This window comes from Magnolia sinica, chromosome 5 (assembly GCF_029962835.1).
Source record: "Magnolia sinica isolate HGM2019 chromosome 5, MsV1, whole genome shotgun sequence".
Taxonomy (NCBI): domain Eukaryota; kingdom Viridiplantae; phylum Streptophyta; class Magnoliopsida; order Magnoliales; family Magnoliaceae; genus Magnolia; species Magnolia sinica.
This window is the reverse complement of record NC_080577.1, coordinates 13,700,311-13,727,636: the sequence shown is the minus strand read 5'-3', so window position 1 is coordinate 13,727,636 and position 27,326 is coordinate 13,700,311. Positions and strand designations below refer to the sequence as shown.

Below are 27,326 nucleotides of genomic sequence, written 5' to 3'. Positions count from 1 at the left end.
CAAGGAGTAAAGAAATAGTTCCCGTACTGGCTGTGAGAAGGATCACCACCGTGTGGTAGTAAAGAAATATTTTCCTATCCGTCTAGTCCGCGTGAATTGAATGCATTGACCAACCCTCTCAACTGTAAAAGCTAGAGTGTGTCTCTATCCGCCAACGTCCTTTGCGTTCCTTTCGCTCTCTTTTTCTCTCTATATATATTTCTCTCTTCTATTCTCATACACTCACCAACCATTTCTGCTTCTCTCTCTCTCTCTCTCTCTCTCTCTCTCTCTCTCTCTCTCTCTCTCTATTTCATACATTATCTTTCTCTTTTCATGGCTGGTGATCTTGGAAAAATGTGGGTAGTGGGCCTCTTCTTCTTTGTAATGAATGTGCCGTATGTGATCCTGGCCGCACCACAAGTCCCATGCTTCTTCAGTTTCGGTGACTCTCTGATAGATAACGGCAACAACAACCGAATAACTTCATTGGCTAGAGCCAATTACATGCCATATGGGATCGACTTCCCTGGTGGTCCCACTGGAAGATTTTGCAATGGTCGCACTTCAACTGATGTTATCAGTTAGTTTCATCTTCTCATCTTCTCCCACTGAATTTTCTATTGTTGCATGTACGTCAACTAGCATTTGGGTCCATTACAGTAACATGGCCCACCAAAATCCAGGTGGTGGTTCCACGTTTATCAACCGTCTGATCGAGATGGGATTGTTGTGAAGCGAAAAATAGGAAGTTCTTTTGTAACACGTGACAGAATAGGTTTGGGTCCATACATTTAAGGCTAGGCCCGTCCCATTCATTAATAAAAGATCTGCCATGGATCCTACTGAAGACGGGTCCTAATTGGGACCGGATTGGTGCTTTGTCCTTGTCCATGCGTCAATTGGACATTTTGTCAAAATCCAATCCAGGACTTGGTTAGGGGGGCTCATTTGGTGGGTCTATCACAAAAGCACAGGCCTTACACACACGCCTATTTAAACAAGCTTGAGACAGTTCCCGGTTTGCGGGGTAGACCGGGAATTCCCGGTAGAGCCTGTCTTATTGCCAGCCAGGAATTAAAATGCAAATGGGAGTTGTGATATTTGGGGCCCACCTCAAACCACGTCTGATAGGATGATCAGAGCTGTCCATGTTTTTCTTGCTACCAGACAAAACACAACAATAAACTTATGACCCAGTTGATGGTTCTTAGCATTGACAAACGTGGCTCATTGTAGACTATTGACAGGCAAATTTCAATGGAAAATATTCACACCCCCAAAAAAAAAAAAACCCCTCTAGAGAAGAAAAAAAAATCAATTATTTCACTAATCGTTTTTTTTTTTTCTTCATGCTTGCAGCTCAGCTCTTAGGTTTTGATAATTTCATTCCACCTTATTCAAATGCAAGTGGGCGACAGCTTCTTACTGGTGTAAATTACGCATCAGCGGCAGCTGGCATACGAGATGAAACCGGGCAACAATTGGTAAAAGAATAATAACAATCATCATCTTGAAATAATAAATTCTTATAATTTTCTTTCTTCCTTGCTCTATGGTTTATATATCTCACAAAAATTAAAATGAAATAATCGTAGACCGTCAAAATTTGAAGAAAAATAATTAGGCCCAAAAGCCTTAATTAGTCAGTAATGTTCAAACTTACTTGGTGCTTGTGCAGGGCGGTCGTGTTAGTATGAATGGGCAGCTACAGAATTATCAGGCCACGGTCCGACAAGTAGTGAATATTTTGGGCAATGAAAGCAGCGCGGCAGATTACCTAAGCAAGTGTATTTATTCTGTCGCAATGGGCAGTAATGATTATCTTAACAACTATTTCATGCCGGCATTTTACTCATCAAGCCGGCAATACACACCAGAACAATACGCCAATGTTCTCGTACAACAATTTACACAGCAATTAAGGGTTAGTAATTTGGAATCAGTGCAAGCTAAGCAAGTGTCTATTGAAAAAAAAATGATGTTATTAATGACTAATTTTCTTGCTTTTGGTAGACTCTATACAATTACGGGGCGAGGAAAGTGGCTGTTATAGGGGTGGGACAGGTCGGCTGCTCCCCTAGCGAATTAGCCATGTTTAGCCCTAATGGCACAACATGCGTCACCAGAATAAATAATGCGATTGAGTTATTCAATGACAAGGTTCAAGCACTCGTTGACAATTTCAACAACAACCTGGCCGGTGCTAAATTTACTTACGTGAATGTGTATGGGATTTTCGACGACATCTTGAAGCGCGCTTCATCATACGGTAACAATACTGATTTCCTATGTATTTCGTGTCTTAATTTGCCAATAGATGTTATTGGCTAAGTTGGGCATTTCCGATATTGAAATATGGATTCCCATGAATTTTATTAAGGTTTTATTTGAATAGCAAATGAAAATCTCATATTCCTCTCACAGTGGCCACGTCTTCATATCTTGAATGCAAGAAATTTCTTGTGGAAATCATTAATTTCTTTATTACCTATGCATATATAAGTATATGTACAGGTGATCCAAATATCCTGAAAGTACATTGGCGGTGTGCAATTCATAAAAGTAAAGTTTTAACACACTTTCAAAATGCAAACAGTGGAATGCACAAAAGGTTACCAACCAACGAAATGCACCAAATCTAAGTATGCAATGAAAATGGGTAACCCTCAAAATCACTCAATTCTCATTTCATGCTTAGGTGGGTGCAAATGGGGCCAAAGCTACGGTGAGGTTGTTCTAGTATCCCACTATCTCAATTGAAACAGCTCTTTTTTCTATCTTTTTCAGGTTTTACTGTTACAAATACTGGATGCTGTGGGGTGGGAAGGAACAACGGTCAGATTACGTGTCTTCCGCTTCAAACTCCATGCAGAAATAGGAAGCAGTATGTATTTTGGGATGCATTCCATCCGACGGAGGCCGTGAATGTGATCATTGGTGGCAGATCTTACCGTGCACAATCTTCTTCGGACGCTCACCCGATCGACATTCAGCGCCTCGCTCAGCTCTGAAGATGGAGATGATGATGTTGGCAATGGAAGTTGTGCTTGATTACAATCTTCATTAGGTTTATGCTAATATAGATATTCTAATAAATGTGACTTTGTCATGAACGAAGAATGTAATACGATCAATTTCTCATAAGCTGTTGTCCCCGTATAGCAATGTTGGTCCACTTATCAGGTGGGCCACGTGCATATTGAATACATGATATTGGTGTCTTTTTATTCAAACTGTCCATTTTCCTCATTGCAACCTGATGTGGATTGGCCTAATTTATGGTTGTGTTGGGGGATTGCAGAAGCACATAGAGTTAGATTTAAGACAGTAATTCAATGGGAGCAAGCGAAAGGGAGAACACAGAGATTTTAATATGGAAAAACCCTTGTAGGAAAAAACCACGACACAAAGTGACAAATGATCACTGTGAAAGCATAATTACAAAGTATATAGTTTATCCGATTCAAACAATCTCGAATCTCACCCTTGCTACACCCATTTGAAACCCTAGAATACTTCAATACCCTCCCAATTCGGATTGCACTCCAATATATAGCTTTTGGAGGAAGCATAGTCGAAATATGAAATAAAATCCCACAAATACACAACTCTGTGTAAATTTATGCAAAATAGTTCGATGGCATAGAACACGTATCGATGTTATCGAAACTTATCCTTCGATGACATTGAATTAGCACCTAAACTGTTCAAAAACAAAACCCGATTTTCTGAAATATCTCGATTGCATCGAGCCATGTTCGATGTCATCAAAGGTGCAATTGAACACTCTTTGATGGCATCGAAAAAATGCCCAAATATGCTAGTGATCAAGTGTAGAAAATTCAAAAAATCTCGATAAGATCGAGCATTGTTCGTTGTCATCAAAGGTGACATCGAACAGTCTGTCAATGGCATCAACAGGCCCAATAACAGACTCGACTTAAGACATTTATTACAACATTATGTTCATAGTTTCTTCATGGAAGGATTGGCTGTTGTCTCCAACCAGCACCATTTTGGCATGTGGGCAATCACTCACGTTTTTATTTTCTTAGATGAATCAGTCCACACCTACGGTGTTTATCACACTTGTGATTTTCTTGTCTACTTTGATGAAATTACAGAGCATGATTATGATCTAATAAAAAATTATAATTTATTTGAGGCAAGCGAGTTGTTTTATGTATGCACCCATTTTTTTAATGGTTTGAGTGACACTACATGCCCGTATTTGTATATCTTGGATATGCCATGGCCCACATCTTGTATTAAGTACGCCCATGCCTATTGAGTATAAAGATAGAGCTATATATGTTGTACTAGATGGACATTTTAACCTCGATTGAAAAGGTAATCAAGATAAGATTTCTACAGCTTGATGCAGAAATCAACTCGGAATTTTATCTGGCATCCAGAATCTAGGGATGCTTCTCAAGCCCCAGATCCTCCTCAGCAGGACTCAAAGGTAGATGGCCTTGCGCAGGGTTGATTGGCTTCAGATGCTGCACCAGCTCCTCTGCTGCCATCATGTCACAATGCAGAAGACCTCGACCATCTTTTCAGCTCGAGTTGCATCGCCTCTCAGGTATGGATGGATGTTCTTCTCTGGCTTTTTCGACATGCATTTCCAACAAAATCAGTCGATTGCTCAGAGAATTATCCAATTGTCTTGGTTCAAAATGTTAAGAAGCCTACTCCCAGCTTTCATTTTATGAGAAATTTGGCTCAGTAAAAATGCACATAGATTTGATGGTAAGATGTCAGTTGAAGCTGGTAAGATGTCAGTTGAAGCCACTAAGTGTAAAATCCTTCCTTGGCTGAGAGAGGTGGGAAATTGAATACCTGTAAAGGGGAATGAATCTATGTCAGAAAAGCTCGCTCTTCAATACTTTGGCCTGGATGATCATGTGCGAGGAGATGATATGATTATCAGGGTGGTTAAATGGAATAGGCTTGGGAGGGGATGGCTAAAGATTAATGTTGATGGTTCAACTAGGGGGAATCCCTGCGAAGGGGGAGGTGGTGGTGTTCGTAGAGATCATAGGGAGCATCTTATTTTTGCTTTTCACAATTTATATCACGGAGCATTGAATACAGTAATGGAAGCTCAGTCTCTCATGGATGGTATAAAGATATGTGAGAATATGTGCCTATCCAACATTATGGTGTAAACATATTCAAGGATCTTAGCAGAAGCATTAGAGAATCCCCAATATGAATACTCAGTGGCGTATGCCTTTGCAAAACTGGGGAGTGGAGTTGGCCTAATACAAGATACCTTTCTAAAGTGGAGTTACCCCCAGAAATCAGAGGCCTCCTCTGCCTAGATAACACAGGTTTGGGGGAGATCAGGAAGGGTTAACAATTGCTCCTTATTGCCCACGTGTTTCTACATGTGTTTCTTTCTCTCTGTTCTTCCTTTCAGTGGGCTTTGGGTATATGATGGGTGAGGCTGCCTCATTTTTTGTGGCACCCACCCGGATGTAATGGTTGTCCATAATTTGCTACTAAATTCTTTCTTTCCTACAAAAAAAAAGGTCATTAGAACTAGGAGCCGTCTGGCAGTTTGTATTTGAGTCTACCTGAAGGGATTTGAGAGCATTGGGAGATTTTGCTCCAAATCCATTGTTTAGCGCAAGTGTATTTGACTGTAAATGGAAGTAAATGCATTTGAAATGCACCATTTTGATGTGTTTTAATATCCCAGCATTTTGTCGTGATCTTTAATGGAGTGAAGTGCCTTTTTTTTTTTTTTCACTTCCTTTTTAAAGGCAGTCAAGTAACGAAAGTGTTACTAGGATACTAGTTTATTATACATATGGTACATTGATGGTATCACAAAACAATTTAATTATTGACTGCAGTACTGAAAATCACATCAATAGAATGATCTAAACTATCTAAGCATTGGTCATTTGAATGGAGGTTAAAAAATATCAGTGAGTTGCTCGTTTTTTATCATTATGTTCTGGCCCAACTAAGGAGTGGAATTTCCTCAAATTTGGCACACTAAAAATATTTTAATAAGCTTATGACAATTATTCTGTCAAATATCACATATATATCCTAATTTGTGACATTAAAGTTATTTAGTCAATCAACTTCGCTTTGTGTGAATATACTAAAGACAAAAAGTTTGAATTATATATGGTGCAATCCAATTACAAGTTGCTCATCGATTCTAGTGTAACTGTGATTTGGATTCCAATTCATTCCAAATACAAGCACCCAATCAAGCTCTAATATACTTAGCTAGGCTCGATCATGAGATTATTGCCAGTGATGCTTGACAGTGATGATCATTTAATACATCATCATGACTTGCACCGGCAGAGATGGAACCTACGAACTACTCAAGGTGCAGGAGCTAGAGGGTCACCTCACCTCGGTGCTAATCAATGTGGCATATATAGTCAATGATGAGCTAAGTGCAAGCTGGACCTTTTCTTAATTTGTCATAAATCAACTATGGCATTATATAGCTGGGTCCGATTAGGATGTTTGGGTCAAAGTCCACATTTCAAATAGTTTAGAAAAATCACAACCACACTTGTGGCCATACACACACACATCACATATCGTAGAGAATTCTCCTGCGAAAAGCTGAGGAATAGAGAGGATCTTGTGTTATTGGTATTATCCAAACCAGTTCTGAAGCATTGAGTATCCATACCGAAAACCATTCACTGGAGCAATCTTTAGTGTTACAAATGAATAGTTGGAAAAAGTCCTATCAACAGTCAACATTCAATTGGCAAAACCCACTTAAGGAATGATAAGGGCCCGTTTGGATACCACCAAATAAGTTACTTTTTTTTATTTACAGCAGTAAATAAGTGACTTATTTCAGATAAGTATGGTTTATGATTTGTTATAAGTACATTTTTTACTTAAAAATACTAAATCACTTTAGATATATAATTTTTTAGCTTTTCTATTTTTCATAAGTTGCCTAAGACACTTGTAAGTATGTTGTTTACCGAATATACTTATCTTCTCAATAAGTAGAAATTAAGATTAGCTACTTGTGGCATAAGTAGCTTATCTTAAGCAACTTAAGATCTAAACGCCTCCTAAGAGTCATCTAACTGGGAATACGACCTATTCTGAGTAGGGTGCCATAGATGGACGGTCCAATCTAGTAGATGGGTCCCATATATAGGGCCAAGTGATTAGCATTGGATAACTTCTCTAAAATCATAGGTTTGCTAATTCCATGCACGTGTGGAGCCCCTCCCACCGCTTCCATGCACACGTGTTTGAGATATGAGACGTTGCATAACCTTCCACCTGAAGAATCATGCTGTTTCCCACTCTCACTCATTGTCCATTCCTTTGTCTACCATGGCCCACCAAATGGGCCCATTTAGGCAATACGATTACATATTCCTGCATGTGGATTAGCGGGTCTACACACAAACATCCTTGCATGGAGGGGAACCAAAGAGAGGGTAATACGCATAAACAAGAAACACATTTCACATGCATAGATCTAGACATATATATAGGATATGAGAAGCAATAACATACATCTTAATGGAAATTGATATTATCGTAGAAAAACAGTGTCATGACACGAGTCTTATGACCATCTGCATATAGAAGATAATAAGGGCCTCATTTGGGTTTTTCCAACCCATTGTCCTCTGCATTTTAGACATAAAAAAAGACCCTCTAACTTGCATCTGATCGAATGCTACTACGGATTCAAATCTCAGAAAAGCTGTAGAGAACATTGGACCATCCACCACATTACCTGCCCATAATATATGTATCAATAAACAATTTAATGAATAAATGTAAATTTATTTGCACTCAACTTTATTTTATGGTCCATGGGCTATGATCCTATATTAGTCGTGCACCATTAGAAAATGGTGGTAGCTTATTAACAAGCGAAGCTATCCAAAACCATTGAAATTGTGGGCCTTATTGTTGATAGAGTATGTCTCTAAAATTACATAGATCTAACATCCTAACCATCCAGTTAAGGTCTCAAATCCATTGGTTAGATTATAAGTAACGGTCCACCCAGTAGATAACTTTCAACTTTTCACATCGGTGCCACATCTAACCCACCGAATAGGTTCGCCATGTCACGAGGATCACCTTGAGCAAAAATCAGCCATATCCACTTATCGAGTGTACTGCGCTTGTATTTTACTATTTACCAATAGGTATAAATTTCTTTTTGTTGTGTGGCCCACCTGACGAGTAGATGGGGCTGATTTTTGCAGTAGCTGATCCTCATGGTGGGGCTAATCTATTGGAAGGATTGGATTTTGCATTCGGTTGATAAGGTGGAGGTTATCCGGTGGATACTTTCTCAAATGTAAAATAGTTAGTGTTCCAAATTCCAAGGAAAAAAAATAATAAAATCTTATGGTTAATATTATCTTTTTTGTGCAAATTTTCAGTTATGTTCCATCTACAGTACACTCGATAAGCATGTTCCATCTACAGTTAGGTCACCGATTTGGACAGTTTGGATTGTAATACAACCATGCCACGCATACGTTTAAATGGCGCAAATTCAACATAAGAGCCAAGCCCATGCTACTCATGCATGCGCACGTGTCAAGAACGAAATACATGAATATGCATGCCCATGTCCATGTGCTAGTTGAATCAAAATGGAACGTAGATCAATGCTTCCAAATGCATCCATGTGCTTAGGTGATAGGACAAGTGCACCTCATATTCATGCAAGTTATGTATGTATGTATGTGTTTGTACAGAAAGCATAAGTGTAGGTAGAGGAGAGACCTTTTAGCCAAGTTGGAGGGCTGTTTGCTCCTGGTGAGAGTAATGGTGACTGGAATCCATTAGATTTACTTGTAGGAAGTTCCGAGAATCAAATCCAGGCATAACGTCGTATTCAGGAGCAGGCAACATGCCCATTTGCTGTTGGGCTCTTTCGTTCTCAGTTATCTGATATCACACAAAGCTCATCTCACATTATCATCACTGTTATGCACGAGTGCTCCATGCATGTGGACTTCACATGCATCACATGCAAACGCGCCAACATCAGATCGGTGCAAGAGGTGTTAGGCTAGTCTACGAGTCAGGTAGCAATTGTTGCCTCATATCCCTTGATTCATGGCCTCTGGGATTAAGTTTCTATTCTTACATTCAAGATGCCTGAAATCTACTGGTGGCGGTGGATTTCATACATCCTGTATAAGAATACATTCGGAACATCTGAAATCTACCGATATCGGTGAATTTCACCTGCCCTGTATTAGACGAGGGATAGGAATATGACCTGCGTGGACAGTAGACTCACCTTTTTTTTTTTTGTAATCCAGGTTCTTATCATGGCTGGGCATAACTTTTGCACGGTTTGGATGTCTCACACATTGATAACAAGTAGGCACGTGTGCATGCATTGCATGTGAAATAGATGCAACGAGATAGATGGATAGATACCTTAGCACGGAGGTACATATTATCATTTTGCAAATCAACCTCCTGCAATTTTAGAGAAAATATGAAGCGATAGTTAGGCAGCAGGTGATATTGTATTCCGAGGAAACGATTTCTTGTAACATATGCTGTGGATATCTCTAATCCAAGACTACAAGATGTATGCTGCGTTTAATGCATTCAGATGGGCTGATATTTTAAAGCATGCTTGGTTGTAATAATAAAAGATTAGTAGGTGTGAGAATGTCTAGTTACCCTTTTCTGCATGTACTCGATTTCAGCAAACAGCAACTCGTTCTGGCAGGGTTCAAGGATGTTAGTCAGAATACATGAGCAAGAAACTAAAGGCATTTTGGGGTGTGTTTGGATGCACTATTTGATTGAATTGCAAATAATTGATTTCATTGTTGAGGAATATTTAATGATGGATTTTTATAAATAAATAAATAAAACTCAAAAAACCTGAATTTATGAAAAAAGACCTTGATTATTTTTAAGAATGATCCTCTGACCATATGGATGGATGGAACAATGACCAAATGTTCACGGTGGGGTCGGCTTGGGTTGCATATTACATCCAGCCAGTCCTAAAGGTGCACCCATATGTGATGATCAAATACCCAAAAATTAGGTTGGCCAAACGTGGAATTGGAGACTTTTGGGAGGTGTATGTTGTTTTCTACGATGTGACCCACCTGATAATTGGATCTTCTTATTTTTTGGTAATGTGAATCATGGTGGGGTCCACCTATTTGATGGGTTGGGTGTCTTTGCCACTTCTCATAAAAGAAAATAAATGAAGACCATTTTGGCCTATTTGCCCTCTACCCATATCCTTGCGAAAATTCAAAATGGTGAAGGCCTTTTTTCATAAATTTAGTTTTCTTAAGGATTTTTTTTTTTTTTCATAAAAATCCCGATAAACACAGTGGGGTCATACCAAAGTTGAGCAACCTCCAATTGCAATTCCGTGTGTTTCGAGCCAGACTTGAATGGGTTTAGGTCATTTACTAATCAAATTGAATGATTGCAATTCAATTCAATCAAACATCCAAACGCAGTTTTATATTTCTATTGATAACCATGCAAAGCCTATATGAAAACAAGTTAGAGAAGGATGTTATTACAACCTTCTTAGATCTGATTCTGCTAATGCCTTTCTCCAATCTATTCTCCAGCTGCTTGAGCTCCTTAACAGTCATGGAACTGAGGGCCTCACCCATCAAATGCCTGGAAATAAAGCTTTGTTAATGTCAACAGCTCAGGATTGCCGTAGAATGAGCTTAATTGCGGAGGAATTACCTGTTTGCCGTCTGTAAAATCCCTATTTGTTGGCGCAGTTTTGATGATTCTTGCTGGTAATACTGAGATGATGAATGCGAGCATGATGGAGTAAGAAAATCACTATTAATGAATTTAGATGGTATAGATTACAATACAAAGGAGAAGATGCTTTAGTGCCACAATGCACTCATTTTAAGGCAGAAAACCAAATAACCTCTAAACTTGAAGCTTAAGCCTGTTATTAAAATTGCAGATTTTCTTGATCTTGCAGCATTGCTTTCTATTAATAGAATCCATTTATTCGTATATAGTGGTGGGGAAGACAATAGGGAGTTCGAAAGGAGGAACAAGCTTTCCTGGGAATTTGTAGGGGTCTACTGGAATTTAGACAAAGCAAGGATCAGGAACATGTGATTTAGTTACGTCCCTTGTTTCCTCCTGTTTTTCTTGAAATTTCATAAGCTTTGTAGTTTGGTATTTTTTAGGATGAGGGATAGGTAACAATACATAGGGTAGATAGATCATCTTACTTGTTGGCTGTACTAGCCAGAACTTTACTTGGCTTTACAAAGCTTAAGATTTAAACTCACTGGACTCGTGAGAAGAGAAGAGGAACTTTGCTATATTTACTGTGGCTTACAAGCTGACTGAGTTAGTTTCAAATGACTACAAGAGCTCCCTTATATAGACTTTTTCCACCAATGTGAAAAGACACAAATGCCCATTTAAATTACACTACAGGGGCATAGAATTTACTACAGTAACTAAAACCAAAATAAAATATTAAATAGCTTGCATCAGGAACCAAAAAGTCACATGGAGAAACTGAACTGTCGCATGGAGAAGAACGCCCTGGTTGCTGGAAGCTTCTTCCAACTTCTACTGTCCTTGAGAATCTAACAGTTTGGTTTGGACTTCCAACACTTCCCTTCAAATCAAAACTAGTTTCATTCCGAGCATCGTTCTTAGTCGTTTGAATGCATCTGTCGGTAATGCCTTTGTAAAAATATCCGCTACCTGTTCTGTAGTATGACAATACTCTAATTTTATCATTTTCTGCTTCACGTGATCTCTCAGAAAATGATATCGGGTATCAATGTGTTTGCTTCTTCCATGCTGCACTGGATTTTTGGCTAGTTCGATTGCCGACTTATTATCCACATATATGATGGTGGATCCTTCCTGCGGATGTTTCAGCTCCTTGAGTAGGTTTCTTAACCAAATTTTCTCATAGACAGTGGACGATGCTGCCACGTACTTTGCTTCACATGTGGACAGGGCGACCACACTTTGCTTCTTTGAATGCCATGTGAAAGCAGTCGTTCCGAGATAGAATACATAGCCAGTGGTGCTCTTTCTTTCATCTTGGTCACCTCTCCAATCACTGTCTGAGTATCCATATAGTATTATTTCATCATTATATGGATAGAAAAGACCAAATTCCATTGTTTCTTTAACGTACCTGAGGATTCTTTTTGTAGCTAGCCAGTGTGATTCTTTTGGTGCTTCCATGTACCTACTTAGAAGCCCAACACTATAGACGATATCCAGCCTTGTGATTGTGAGGTATCTTAGTCTTCCAATCAGACTCTTGAACATAGTCGAGTCAACGCTTCTTCCTTCTTCGTCCTTTGTCAATTTTAAGCCCGTTGCTACAGGCGTGTTTACAGCATTGCAATTGGTCATCTTGAACTTTTCAAGCAATTCCTTGGCATACTTCTTCTGAGATATATAGATGCCACCACGTTGTTGCTTCACTTCAATGCCCAGAAAAAAGGACATCAGATCTCCGTTGATCATCTCGAACTCCTTAAACATGGCCTTCTTGAATTCATCAAATATCGGTTGGCTGTTTTCTGTGAACAGAAAATCATCAACATACAGGCATGCTATAAGCATATCACTATGAGCATTCTTCTTGATGTAAACTGCATGCTCATATGGACATTGGGCGAAGCCGTTCTCTTGAAGATAGTTATCGATGCATGTATTCTAAGCACGTGGAGCTTGCTTTAACCCATAGAGGGCTTTCTTCAGTCAATACACCTTGTGTTCTTCCCCTTGCATAACAAAGGCTTCAGGTTGGTCAACATAGACCTCTTCTTCTAGAATTCCATTCAGGAATGCAAATTTCACATCCAGTTGGTGGATCATCCAACTGTGATGGGCTGCAAGTGAGATAATCATCCTCATAGTGTCAAGGCGAGCAACAGGAGCGAAGACTTCTTCATAGTCCACCCCGTACTTCTATTTATAGCCCTTTGCTACGAGCCTTGCCTTATAGCGATCGATCTCACCATCAGCATTTCGCTTGATCTTGTACACCCATTTGACGCTAATAGTTTTCTGACCATTAGGAAGCGTAGTCAGCTCCCATTGGTCATTTTTCTCAATGGCATGAATTTCTTCTTTCATAGCGATTCTCCAACATTCTTCTTTTATGGCTTCCTGAAACGTCAGAGGCTCATGATCTGCATACAGGCAGAAAAGATTGACCTCTTTAGTTTACTCATAGATGTCGCTTAAGCTTTTCATTTTTATAGGTGCCATGGGTGAGTACGAGCTAGCCGAATTTTGACTTGATGGAGTACTTCTAGGAGTGATGGAATGTACTCCTGAACTTCTGTGTACTGATGATACGGCCGTAGAAGGTGTTGGGAGCGTTTGCTCTTGACGGTCATGCCTTTCTTCATGTTCTTTTGTTTCGACTAGAATATCTTTAGTCGATTCTTCATTGTTCCATTTCCAAGCTTCTTCCTCACTAAAGACCACATCTCTACTCACCACTACTTTATTGGTTAGTGGATTGTAGAGCTTGTAGGCTTTGGACGCTTCACTGTAGCAGATGAAGATGCATTTTTCACCATGATCATCAAGCTTCCTTCTTCTTGCTTTTGGAACTTGAGCGTAGGCAACACACCCAAAGATCCTTAGGTGCGCTACGCTCGGTTTGTAGCCACTCCATGCCTCCTGTGGTGTCATGTTTCTGACGCTCTTAGTTGGACACCGATTGAGCAGGTAGGCAGTACATGCAACTGCCTCTGCTCAGAAGCTCTTTGGCAGGCCTTTCTCCTTTAGCATGGTCCTCGTCATGTCGAAAATGGTGAGGTTCTTCCGTTCCGCAATGCCATTCTGTTGTGGCGTGTAGGCTGTAGTGTATTGCTGCTTGATGCCTTGTTCCCTACAAAAATCTTGAAATGCATTTGAGGTGTACTCTCCACCTCTGTCAGATCTGAGTACTTTAATTTTGTGATCACTTTCAATTTCGACACGAGCTTTGAACATTTTAAAGATAGTGAAAGCTGAAGATTTTTCTCTGATGCAATACACCCGAAGTTTTCTGCTGAAATCATCAATGAAGGTAATAAAGTATTTATTACCTCCGAGAGAGGGTGTTTCAAGTGGTCCACAAATATCGGTGTGAACCAACTGAAGTGGTTCCTTTGCTCTAATAGATACTCTACTTAGAAAGGAATTCCTTTGTTACTTTCTGAGTGTGCACGCCTCACACACATGTTTTGGAGCTTCAATAGCCGGTAAGCCATGTACCATGCTTAATGAGGATAAGAGTTTGAGGCCACTGAAATCGAGATGCCCGAAGCGAAGATGCCATCTCCATGAATCATTCTTCACGAGTCCATAGAAACACTTCTCAGCCTTTATGTTAATATGGAGTGGAAACATGCGATTCTTCGCCATTTGGACTTGAGCCACAAGTCTCCTATGAGCATCTCTTATAGAGAGAGAACAGTTCTCCATGTGTATGACATACCCCTTCTCAAGGAGTTGGTCGATACTTAGGATGTTATTTTTCATGTTTGGTACGTAATACACATTAGAGATGTAATTTGGCTCACCATTCTTATGATAGATTTTAATTTTTCCTTTACCTATCACGGGTACCTTTGATGAGTCGCCAAAACTCACGTCGCCACGAACTCCTTCTGTGAGTTCCATGAACAGTTCTTTGTTACCACTCATGTGGTTGCTTACACCCGTGTCGAGATACCACACATCTGGCCGTTCGCATGCTTTTTCTTGTGCGAGGAGGAGTGTGAAGTCTTCTTGTTCATGGTGTGATGCTTCAATATAGTTGGATCGTTCATCTTGATCCACTTTGCTCCAACACTCAGAGGCATAATGGCCGAATTTCTTGCAATTGTGGCATTGAACGTTCTTTGTGTTTCCACGACCATGTGTGAATCGACCTATACCATTTCCTCTTCCATGGAAACTAGTAAACCTTTGTTGATTTTGTTAATGGCTTGGATGATATCCACGCCCTCTGCCTCTTGCACGATTGCTAGTGCCACGGCCGCCTCATTGTGTATGGTCATTCTTTTGTTCTTTTAGAGTCAACTTATACTCTAAGGCATGTTCAAGCGTTGAACCAACATTCTTTTGCATTCGTTGCTCATGCACTTGCAACGATCCCATCAGTTCTTTAATGGACAATTTTTCAAGGTCCTTTGATTCTTCGATCGCCACAACCACCGCGTGCTCAAACTTGGTTGTGAGAGATCGCAGTGCCTTTTCAATGACACGTATATCTTCAACTTTTTCACCATTTCTTTTAAATTGTTAATAATAACAATTAGACGTGAGAAGTAGTCAGAGATACTTTCACCTTCCTTCATGTGCGCCGCTTCGAACTCGGCTCTTGGTGTTTGAAGGCAAACCCGCTTCACTCGATCAACGCCCTTGAAGATGGTGCCAAGGGTATTGTAAGCTTGCTTGCTTGATGTTGCTTCGGCAATCTTTTCGAAGGTTAATTCATCCAACCCTTGATAGAGGAGGAATAAAGCCTTATTGTCTTTCTTCCTTTGACTTTTGAGAGCGGTTTTTCTTCATTGGTGAAGGCAGCTTCTTCCTCCGTAGTGGGTTCTACATACCCATCGGTGACGATCTCCCATAGTTCTTGTGACCCAAACAACGCCTTCATTTGGATGCACCACCTTTCATAGTTGTTCTTAGACAATTTAGGAACTTGTGGCTGGATTGTGCTGGCCATCTCTTTTTAAAGGGGGAATGACTGATTTTTTAAATGAAGGGAAAGAGAGATGAAATGGAAAACAGTTTTTTTTTCTTAGCTAGAAAAACTTTTGAAAACTGATTTTTTTTTTTTATAGATTTTTTTTTAAAAAAAAACTGATTTGGCTTAAAAACAAACTGTTGAAATCTGATTTTTTTCGGCTGAAAAAACTGCTGGAATTTGATTTTGTGACAGATTTTTTTCGCTGGGAAAAATTTGCGTGCAGCTTCAAGCAGCAAAAAAAACTTTGGCTCTGCAATCTGAACTTTTTTCTTGACTGAAAAAAAACTGCTGCAATCTGATTTTTTTATTGAAACAACTGCTGACAATCTCCAACCAGGGAACCAAAAACTTTCCTTTGCAATAGATTTTTTTCAGAAAAGTCTGGACTTGGCTGATAAAATATGCTGGAAACTTTTGTAGAAAAAGAACCTGGGCTCTGCAATCTGAATTTTTTTTCAAATAGATTTTTCTTCAGCTAGATTTTTTCAAATAGATTTTTCAAACTTTGGCTCTGAAGAAAATAGATTTTTTTTAACAGATTTTTCTTTTCAGGAAAAAATCTGTACTTGCTGAAAAATCTGCTGGATGCTTCTTCCCGAAAAAAAAAAAGCTTGGCTCTGATACCAGTTTGTTGGCTGTACTAGCCAGAACTTTACTTGGCTTTACAAAGCTTAAGATTTAAACTCATTGGACTCGTGAGAAGAGATGAGGAACTTTGCTATATTTACTGTGGCTTACAAGCTGACTGAGTTAGTTTCAAACGATTACAAGAGCTCCCTCATATAGACTTTTCCCACCAATGTGAAAAGACACAAATGCCCATTTAAAATACACTACAGGGGCATAGAATTTACTACAGTAATAAAAACCAAAATAAAAGATTAAATAGCTTGCATTAGGAACCGAAAAGTCACATGGAGAAACTGAACCATCGCATGGAGGAGAATGCCCTGGTTGCTGGAAGCTTCTTCCAGCTTCTACTGTCCTTGAGAATCTAACGGTTTGGTTTGGACTTCCAACATTACTTACATATTAGTTGTAAACAAGTGAATTCAACGCGCAGTGCACTTGTACATAACCTAGTTATCACCTTGGAATATAAACACACAAAATTCTCTGCATTGTAGCATACTGTGGTTAACATGGTATCAGAATCGTGGTCTTAGCCCCGATCAATCATTTTCAACCCTTGATCAACTATCAATACATCTGTAATCTTGATCTATCCATTCCTTTGAAGAATTTCTGCAACCATTGTATCTCTGTGTGATTTGGGTTTTCGTCAATGCGAGACTTCAGGCATCCAGTGTTCGAAGTATCAGTATCGCTACAAGTTTCGCTGGCCAGGGATACAGAAATAATATCTATATTGCTGATAATATCTTTGATAACCGGAAATGCGGGGAAACATGGGGAAAATGGTGGAATTTTTAGCTAAACTTCAGGAGAAGTTAAAATATACATATTTGCATATTTAGAAAAATAAAATAAAATTGCAAAAAGACTGCATACATAACAAGTTCCCATTTAATGGGACCTTAAAAGCATGTGTTGTTGTAAGAAATCAGTCCAACCATCCCCTCCACCCTATTTAACCATCCAACCTTCCATCTAAACATCCATCGGTATTGCAAAATATCAACACCACATGATATTTCATCAATAAATCATCAACAATTGGAAAGGAAACAAAAGATTGTAGTCTCAATATCTTGTATGTTGCGATATCGATAATATCGAGATATTATCAATATTATTAATGACAAATTGAACACTACATACAACCATGTGCCCATGAAAAAAATATTTTTTTTCTAATAAACAAAATTTTGATTATATCAACACGTTAGTGATATTATTAAAATATCATTGATACACTTATGATACAAGTATTACTTAGAATTTACATAGTAAAAAATATTGGTAATGCATTGGCGATATTGATGCATTGACAATACAAGCAATACTGTCCTTTCACCCAGATTTGGTCTTCTATCTTCTCCTAGTTTCATGTTTCCTGGGTATTCCCAAATTCGATGGGGCTGTTGCTAAAAGCTTGGCACAACGTCTCCCTTGGAAAGCAAAGATCTATGGTTAGGAGAATTTCCCTTATGGCAGTTTGGTGGGCGGTGTGGGAAGAGAGGAATGGGAGATGTTTTAAAGGGGAGTCTAATTCGATGGGTTCCATTGTGAAAAGAGTTCAGTTTTATATTTTTAAGTGGGCCTCCAATGTAATGTCTTTAAAAGATTGTAACTTGCTTTTATATGGAGACAACCAACTCGCTATCTCAGCGGGTTGGTTTCCTCTCTGTTTTCCTTTTCGTTTTAATGAAAGTCTCTGTTATCTCTCAAAAAAAAAAAAAGTATTGACGATTACATTAGTGATATTGATACGTTGGCGATACTTAGCGATATTGCTAATACCTGGAATTTTCGATACTATCAACATTATCGGTATCGCTACCAGTGTTATCGGTATCACTGAGCTGGAGATAAAGATAATATAAGAGATATTTTGATAATGTCGGAGAAAATTTGAACACTGCAGGCATCTTGCCACCAATTCATCAGATCTGGAACAGTCAGCACTACATCTCAACCCCCTCTGTGCAGCCCTATCTGATCTGAACAGCTAGATCTATTTGCTGAAAATATGTTTTCTGACTCTCCGTCCACCATCTTCAGATCCTCTAGTCTGTAGCCCAGATCGGACAACCACCCCACCACTGATCACCGTATCGTTACCAGAATTTTGCAGACAGACTGATTCAGCAGCTTTGTTTAACACCTGTGTTCCCCATCTCAGATCAGAAGCTTCCTCAGCACTGTCATTCATTATTATTGTCCTATTGTCGCCAGCTACTTGCGGCTTCACCGTGTCTGACCTGCAAACCCATCAACGTTCACCTCATCACCAATTACGACCGCCCGTTTGCCGTTGTCATCTGACTGTCCAAGAATCAAGCTCGTATCCATCCCAAAACTGACCATCCCCTCCACCTAAACTGGCAGCACATGTCGCCAGTCTTTTCCAACCATCAAATCTGTCCACCAGCTCCACTATTTGCCCGCTGCAGAAAACCCTCCATATTGAAAAAAATTTTAAAAAAAAACATTAAAAAAACTGCTATTGCAAGTGTGTTTGAGCACACCTGTCTTGCAAACTGAATTGTCAGTCCTTGGCATCTAAATTTGGATATGATCATCTGTCTCTGGATTAAATTTTCTATTTACTCTATTTACTGTTTTGCATCACTTGCCTGTTGATTCTTGAGTCTGACATCTGTTGTCATTGCCTGTCAATCTGAAGGTGTTTTTACCAGCATTTCTCCTCTTGCTAATATCAATCTCCTGAAGTTTGTTGTCTCCAAAACCTGCTCATTACTCATAGCGCTCAAACTTGCCATTGCAGCTGTCGTTGCTGCTCAGATTTGGTCGTTGAGGAAGTTTATCTATTTAAATGCTGTCCATGCCTTTCAAACTCGAAGAACTTCTTAAAGCACTTAAAGTGTTTAGGTAAGAAGCAGCTTGAGTTTGAATGGGGGTGTTACGATACATACACGTGTATACCATATGGGTAACCAAGCTGGATGGATTATTTAAGATTATGTAGATGCGCATTAGTTGTAAAGACAAATCTTCAAAGTGAAACAAACCATTACAATAGTCCATTGCTCATTTTCTTCACAAGACATGCAACATGCACATTCTGAGATATAAGAAAGAAAACTTACTTGAGAATTGGCTTCCGATACGCATCCTAAACTTGAGGAATCTGCACATGCCTTCTTATACCTATTGATTGTATTCCTAACACTGCACCCATAACATATCATTGAGAATTTGAGCTTCAACTTCGATTGCAAATTCCATCAATATCAATGCAAAATAGCATTAGTTACTCTATGATTTACAAAGCTTCTGTTTTAAGCACAGGTAAGAGGCCTTCTAATCATCAAAGTTACACGGAATGATTATATCAAACATTTAACTCCAATGCTATTCATTGCATCTTATCTTTTGGAATTAATTCTGTAACCAGATCATTAAATGCTTGCCTCTGTAGATTCCCAAAACATGGACTGTTGCAACTTAATTCTTTCTATATTTCAATTCAACCCAAGAAGGAATTAATAACACAGTCACATGGTAGCAAGTCTGGTCTTGTTCCATAGTGGTAAGTATGAGCAGACCTGTAAGTATGTTGTTAACAAGGTGGTTTTACAATCACTGGGGTGGGCCTCACAAAAAGGAAGGACCTCGACTATCATATAAGAAGAGTTAAGGCAAAAAAGAAAACAATGGTCCAACAAAATCACCCGGCCCAAACAAAGATCAAGCAACAAAGGAAATTTAAGAAGCAGAAGAAGAGAGAAACGGCTGAGGCCCTCCAAATGCACTCTGCACCAGATAACACAAAGGCCACAAGAATACCCAGGGCCCAATGGGCAACAACCTTCCAGCCACACTTTTGGAAAAGAGATGCAGGCCACTGCCTGATGCTCGAGACCTATCTGAAATGAGCCACCGAAAAAAAAAAAAAAAAAGCAGCAGTCAGATGCAAGGCGCCACCCCCCACCAGCAACAAGAAACCACAACCCGCAGCCATTCACCTCAATGCACACCCACGACTGAAGTTAAGTTGTCTAGAATAAGCATGATTCCTTTTAAGTGGGAATGTGAAGTCAAATTTTCAGGAGTCGGATTCCGCTTCAAGTGAACCATTTTTTCCTCTCTTTTCTTTATGTAATATCCAAATCTACACCATTATTATGTATGGTACTTAAGGTATTAGAAACAATCAGGTAAGTTGGCAGATGGAACATACCAAAAGCTAAAGATCGAATAGTTCAAGGAAGGCTTCATGAAGAACATGGAATGATGGAAACAAATTGTTGAGAAAATATTCCTAAGGCTTGAAGAGCTTTCACTCCACATCTATCCATCTTGTTAGAGAAAGAAAAGGGTAATTCTATTTTACTTCGGTGCTCACTTAAAAACAATATACCTTTTATGTACTCTACTGTGACATTGCCGGGAGATTAGGGATGTCATTTTGTCTGAGAGCTAGGGTTTTCCAAGCTAGTTCTTCTTCCTGGTTCCAAGCAATTTGTCTGCTAGAATGGGTGTCACCTGAGGAAATGGAGAGAGGAAGACCACTTCGGAGAAAATCGACGGAGAGAGGTAAGTCCGCACCATCGCACTCTTCGCCGCCCAATAGGAGCAGATCTAGAATCTCGTGCACTTCCCGGCTCCGGGCTGGGAACAGCTTTTTCGTTTTACCCACGGATCTAGGGTTTACCCTTTTCGTGGGAAATATCCCTTTTGACTGTGGAAGGGACAACCTCCAGGAGATTTTCCAACAGTATGGAAGGGTTTTGGATGTCTACATCCTAACCCTACCTGGATTGATGAAACCCAAGGGCTACGTCTTCATCCGTTTCCACTATGAACAGGATGCCAAGGCGGCCATGGACATCCTTAATGAGAGGCGAATCGATGGAAGAATTGTTTCAGTGAGATGGGCGAAATCCAGAGGAGCAAAGCCACCAACGACTAAGCCACAATCCCTGACCAAGCAGGTAAACTTTCTGCGTCCGCCTACTTCTTACGCTGAGACAGTGCGAAAACCGATCCTGCAACCCCCTCCCCCTGCTGTACCACAAGGAGATTCCCTCACAGTGGCCGATCAGGAGGCTGTTAAGCAGAGGCTAAGGGACCTTCAATTGGGGCTAGTTGGCACAGCCGTGGGACCGCATATCTCCATTTTATAGCTCATTGAGGTGGTTAGTAACTCTAGATTTGCGGATTCAAATATGGATACTGTCCGAATATCCCAGCTAAAATTCCTATTGACTATGAAATCCAAAACAGATCTGAGAGATTTCTTAGATGACTCAGACCTCCAGAAGAAGATGGGTCTGATATCAGTGATTAAGTGGACCGAAGGGGAAGTTATGGGAGGAGAAGGACGTTGGATCAGATTGTATGGCATTCCCGCTCATGCCTGGATGGAATCTGTTAGTCTAGACCTGGCAAATTTCTATGGAAACGTTATTCAGATAGAATCTATCAGTAGCTATGGTTTATTTCAAGTTTTTGCTTGCGCCAAAATTTAGCTCCCCCCAGGAACAGATCTGCAGGGGTTCTACATTTGCAAGTGCTGGATTAGAAATACCCTATTCATGCTATTTTGGAAGAGGAAGCGTTGTAGAAAGGGCATCGTAGGAGGCCCTCCAAGACCAGCTCGATTCCATTGCAGGAGAGTACCAAGCAATGGGTGATAAAGACTTTTGCGCCAAACAGGAAGGGAGGAAATGATGCAGTAACAGCCCAACAGCAAATATTAGTCCAACCACAACAGACCGAAAGTAGACAACTAGAATGCATAAGAAATTCAACCTAGACCTCCAGACATACCTTCCGCAGACAATCCAACCCATTGCCAGGAGCCAAATCAAGACCACGTTATATCTTTGAAACTCATCAGTCAGAGCCCTTCCCAATGTCAAGTAGGGTAGCCACAATACCGTGAATGCTTCGCCCAGGCAACTGTTTTCTCAACAAAGACAGAGGAGAACTTAATGAGTGTTCCTGACCCAGCCTCCAACAGCGAGCAACACGTTTCGAGGCCGGAAACAAGTTTCAGAAGATACCAAAATGCCTCCTCAGGAGACCTTACTACACCAAGGAGATTACCAGAGGTTACCTGTCAGATTGCTTGCCAAAATTCTGCAGGTACTCTTTGTCCTCGAGATGACTTGCATTCACAAACCTCATGTGTTTTGGATACTTTACAGGGTGCCTTTGATCCTTGCACCGAGGAACTCCACCACATCGACCAAAGGCAACGGTTGAACTCTCCCATGCGGTCCAGACCGGAGGTTGATTTATCCCCTTTCTTCACATCCATTGGCATCCCAGGACATGAAGACAAGGCCCCAGACAAGCACCATACTTTTCCTCCTAACGTCGAGGAAGGGCAGCACGCTGATAAATGTGCACTAGCTTCAGCAAATGAGTTAGCGAGATGGCAACCGCCATCTCCAGACAGTTAGAACAATGCAGAAGAACTGCCAGCAGAAGACTCAACGATGGTGTTTACCGCCAATTCCCAGCCAGATAAATTGAATTTCATCAAGATAAGAAGACCAAGAACTTTATATTCTAAAGGTGATTGGGAGTCCAGGCTGAGAAGACTTAGGAGAAGGGCCGTAAATTCAGGCTGTGACACCGATGATTAAGGCCCTAGTTTGGAATGTTCATGAGGTTGGAAACCAAAGAATAAGGAGGACTTGTAAAAGGCTCATCAGGGAGCAAAATCCGTGGAGGGTGGCCTTTCTTGAACCGATGCTTAGAGACGAGAGGCGTGTGGGAGTGGGTCTCTCACTCGGGTTCCACAATTCCAGCACAAACAGTGAAGCTGGAGGCAAAATTTGGATGTTCATCCGTGACCACATATCTTTTTCTGTTGTTAAAATGACAAATCAGCTGATAACAATTTCCATTCCAGGCTTCGTGAACCACCAAGTGTTGCATATTACCATTGTATATGCCAGTTGTTTAAAGATAGTCAGAAGAGAGTTGTGGGACGATCTTCATACCATATCCATTTCCATGCAGGGACCTTGGATGCTTTGTGAGACTTTAATGCTGTCCTTAATAGATCTGAGTGAAGAAGCCACAGTAGCATGGACAAGTCTAGTGCATCTGAATTCTCTGCGGCGATAAATTCAGCAAGTCTTTTGGATGCAAGATACCATGGTAGCCGATACACGTGGAGTAACAACCAGACTGGAGCCAATCGAGTCTGGGCAAGGCTGGATAGGGCGTTAATCAATACAACTTGCTCAAACTGTTTTCCCCTTATCTAGGTCCACCACCTCCCGCACAACTCCTCGGACCACGCCCCACTTCTCCTCCGCTGCCCGCAACAATCATTCAGTGGTCCAAGATCTTTTAAATTTCAGCGTATATGGACTCAGGACAACTCTTTCCTTCCGCTTATCAAGTTGGCATGGGCTCAGGTCGATTCTAACCCCCCCATTATGAATGTTATAGTCAAATTAAAATCGGTAAAATAGGCTTTAAAAGTTTTTTTTTTTTTTTTTATCGAGAAACTGTACAACCATTCAAGAAGGATTTGGCAAAAATGTCAGGTCCCACCTATCATATAAGCTCAAGCTACACATAAAAAAGAAACAACTCCAAACGAAGCTGAGAAGACACTGCGGCCCAAGTCGGGGAGAGATCTGCCGCTATACAAGGGAACGTAGGCCTCCGTCAGGAGCTCGTAATGGCTCCAAGGCTAGTCCTATCTAACACGAGAGCACCCTTGACAAGACGAGGAAGGAGAGAAGGGGAACCGTAGATTCTATTTGGGCTTCCCTTACTAGCCAATCTTGCTAAAACGTCCGCCACTGAATTCCCTTCCTTGAAAATATGGCTGAAGTGGATATTCAGGGGTCGTTGATGTTGCCGAATGGCACTCAGCTGGTACCGTGGCCCAAATTTGGAACAAAGAATGCTTTGAAAATATTTTCACCAAAGTAAAGTTGGCTGAGGAGGCATTGGTAGCTGTTGCACTGGCGATCCAACAGTCCGATGCTGGTAATCTTGTTCTTAATGTTGAGCTGCAAAGAAGGTTTTCCGATGCGGCAGAAAACTTACGTAAGGAGTTATGTCACGAAAATTTCTGGAAATAAAGGTCCATAAACAACTGGTTGAAAGAAGGTGACAGAAACACCAGATTTTTCCATGCCGCTACCTCGGCTAGACATAAAAAAGCTGCCATCCATAGCTTAGTAAACGACGATGGCCAACTCCTTACTGATCAGACACAAATCCGAGAGGCAGTTGTCATTCAATTTCAGAAACTTTTCTCGGCAGGAAGCTGCGCCAATCCAGATAATTAATATTCTTCACAACATTCCTTCCCTCGTCACACAGGAAGAAAACAACTTGTTACTCTCCCCTCCCACTATGGACGAGGTCCTCTGCGCAATGAAAACGATTCCTGGAGATGGGGCTCCGGGCCCTGACGGTTTTTCAGGGGGATTTTTCTCGGCCTGCTAGGAAGTCGTTGGCCCCGATCTCCTCAAAGCTACAAGATTTCTGTTCCAAAGTGGTAAATTTCCTATAGCGGTAATCGCTTCCCTCATTTGCTTAATCCTGAAATCCAGCTCCCCTACAAGTAATGCAGGGGCATTTTCACACTGGGCTTAAGTGGGATCGCCTGTTGGATGCAGGGGCACACTCGGGGTGGGTGACCCATGCGATTTGGGGCCTACAGAGAAGGTCTCGTGTTCGAGACTCCTTACCAGGGGTGAGTAATGTGCATTTCACACCAGGCTCAAGTGGGGTAGCCCGTGGGATGCGAGGACACACTCGGGGTGGGCGGCCCATATGATTTAGGGCCCACGAAGGGGGTTCGGCGTTGTCCTGCATCAAATTGGTATCAAAGTAGGAGGTCTCATTTTCGAGACTCCTCACCGGAGGTGATTAATGCAGGGGCATTTTCACACTGGGCTCAAGTGGGGTCGCCTGTTGGATGCAGGGGCACACTCGGGGTGGGTGACCCATGCATTTTGGGGCCTACGGGGGAGGTCTCATGTTCGAGACTCCTTACCAGGGGTGAGTAATGCGCATTTCACACTAGGCTCGAGTGGGGTAGCCTGTGGGATGCGGGGACACAGTCGGGGTGGGCGGCCCATGTAATTTAGGGCCCACGAAGGGGGTTCGGCTAAGGTCTTAACCCATAAGATGTGGGGCCTGGGCTATGAGATAAAGGGATTAATTCTCCATACTCTAACAGTTCGAGCTTTTAGAGCAAGTGGTTAATTGTCCTGCATCAACAAGGCTCTCTGACTACCGTCCCCTAAGTCTTTGCAATTGTTTACACAAGATTTTAGCGGGTGTTATTGCTGCCAGACTTAGCCAGGTACTGCCATCTATCATCTTGCCAGAACAAGGGGCCTTCATCCAAGGAAGACCAATCTCAGAGAGCATTATTTTGGCACAGGAGCTTTTTCGGGATATAAAAAAGAAAAGTTTGGGGTGGCAACTTAGTTCTAAAGCTCGATATGGAAAAGGCCTATGATAGGGTGGAATGGCCCTTCATGCGTCAGGTCCTAGTGTGATTTGGTTTTAACTCTGGGTGGATAGACATAGTTGAAGGCTGTTGGGATAACGTTTAGTTCTTGGTGATTGTTAACGGCACTTCGGCTGATTTTTTTAAGTCCTCGAGAGGCCTCCGGTAGGGCGACCCGCTCTCGCCAAGCTTGTTCATCATTACTGCTGATGCACTGAGTAGAGGACTGCAGAGATTGGGCGAGCAAGGCCTGTGTAAACCTTATAAGGTGGGGCGTGAATGTCTCCAAATCTCGCACCTTCTATACGCCGATGACACCCTCCTTTTCTTAAAAGGCGGGAAGTGGTCCCTTGCCAACCTGAAAGAATTCCTTGAAGAATATTAACAGACTTCAGGTTAGCTCATCAACCTTCGCAAGAGCTCTTTTTATGCCTCCTCAAAGCTCCTGTCCTCTAAGGTCAGGGCAATCGAGCAATTCCTGGGCATATCAAAGGCAGTTTCCCATCTACGGTACCTCGGCGTCCCTATGGTGGTAGGTAGAATTCAGGCCGCTAATTTCCAGCCACTTCTTGATAAGATTGAAAGTCGTATCAGTGGGTGGAAGGCCAAAGTGCTGTCATAGGCTGGACGCTTGGTTCTGATCAATCATGTCCTCAGCAGTGTCCCCATCCACACAATTGCTGCCACTCACATTCCTGCCCAAATTTTGTGCGCGCTGGAGCAGCATTTTGCGGATTTCCTATGGGGCTGGGCAGATGGTAAAAAGAGACTTCATTAGCGAAATTGGAATATTGTGGCCTCCACCAAGCAGGAAGGCAGGCTTGGAGTTTGAAAGCTAATGGAATCGGTGAAGGCTTTCCGCATTAAAATGGCATGGTCCATTCGATTCAATGATAGGCCCAACCTTTGGGCTGGCTACATGGTGTCAAAATACAAGCGGGAGTTGGAGGTAACCTCTACCATGTGGCTCTCGGCTGCTCCGTCTCCGATGTGGAAGAAAGTTCGATCTTTGCTCTCCTTTCTGGACAATGTGGTGCAGTGGAAGCTCGACGCTGGCACCTGCAACCTTTGGAATGTGAACTGGTCGGGCCTGGGCCCTCTCAGCAATCTGGTTATGGAGCCCATCCTAGCCCATCTGTGCTCACTTCAGGTTAAGGATTTCATGGGTATGCTGGGACCCCTTCCCCCCTCGGCGGCTCTTCTCCTGCTGCTACAGGAAGCTCTCCAGCATATTTCCCAACAAGGTTTTTGCATCGCGGATGGGCCTGAGTTTCCGGTCTGGCCTTTCACCCCATCTGGGATCTTCTCTGTTTACTCGGCTTAGACTGCGAACAGAGTTTCTAGGGAGAGAAAAGGTTGGGCTAAATGGGTGTGGCACGCCAAGATGCCCCCGAGGATTTTCACATTCCTTTGGAAGGTTCTAAAAGCAGCTATCCCGGTGGACACGGCTGTCCAGCACAGGGGTGTACACCTCGCGTCCAGATGTGAATGCTGCGACCCAAGCTC

At 41.4% G+C, this 27,326-nt stretch overlaps 2 protein-coding genes across 3 annotated transcripts in view; one reads left to right on the top strand and one right to left on the bottom strand.

Moving 5' to 3' along the window:
* Nucleotides 1-242: 242 nt before the first annotated feature.
* On the top strand, nucleotides 243-3,215 carry LOC131245501 (GDSL esterase/lipase At1g29670-like). Its single transcript, XM_058245017.1, has 5 exons — nucleotides 243-562; nucleotides 1,342-1,466; nucleotides 1,661-1,906; nucleotides 1,996-2,251; nucleotides 2,770-3,215. Exons 1-5 carry the CDS (start codon nucleotides 316-318, stop codon nucleotides 2,991-2,993), a joined length of 1,098 nt encoding a protein of 365 aa, XP_058101000.1. The 5' UTR covers nucleotides 243-315; the 3' UTR covers nucleotides 2,994-3,215.
* A 4,279-nt stretch (nucleotides 3,216-7,494) lies between these two features.
* Nucleotides 7,495-27,326, bottom strand: part of LOC131245500 (agamous-like MADS-box protein MADS1) — a 55,692-nt gene continuing 35,860 nt past the window's right edge. For both annotated transcript variants that reach the window (XM_058245015.1, XM_058245016.1), the window contains exons 3-9: nucleotides 19,465-19,546; nucleotides 10,714-10,775; nucleotides 10,542-10,641; nucleotides 9,667-9,708; nucleotides 9,415-9,456; nucleotides 8,749-8,913; nucleotides 7,495-7,738 (exon numbers count right to left, since the gene is read on the bottom strand). In XM_058245015.1, coding sequence (XP_058100998.1) covers nucleotides 8,752-8,913; nucleotides 9,415-9,456; nucleotides 9,667-9,708; nucleotides 10,542-10,641; nucleotides 10,714-10,775; nucleotides 19,465-19,546 — 490 coding nt within the window. In that variant the 3' untranslated portion in view covers nucleotides 7,495-7,738; nucleotides 8,749-8,751. The remainder of the gene's footprint in view (nucleotides 7,739-8,748; nucleotides 8,914-9,414; nucleotides 9,457-9,666; nucleotides 9,709-10,541; nucleotides 10,642-10,713; nucleotides 10,776-19,464; nucleotides 19,547-27,326) is intronic.

Coding starts and splice junctions, on each gene's coding strand:
- LOC131245501 (XM_058245017.1), top strand. CDS start 316: ATGGCTGGTGATCTTGGAAAAATGTGGGTAGTGGGCCTCTTCTTCTTT. Junction 1,907..1,995: donor AATTTACACAGCAATTAAGG/GTTAGTAATTTG, acceptor TGCTTTTGGTAG/ACTCTATACAATTACGGGGC. Junction 2,252..2,769: donor GAAGCGCGCTTCATCATACG/GTAACAATACTG, acceptor TATCTTTTTCAG/GTTTTACTGTTACAAATACT.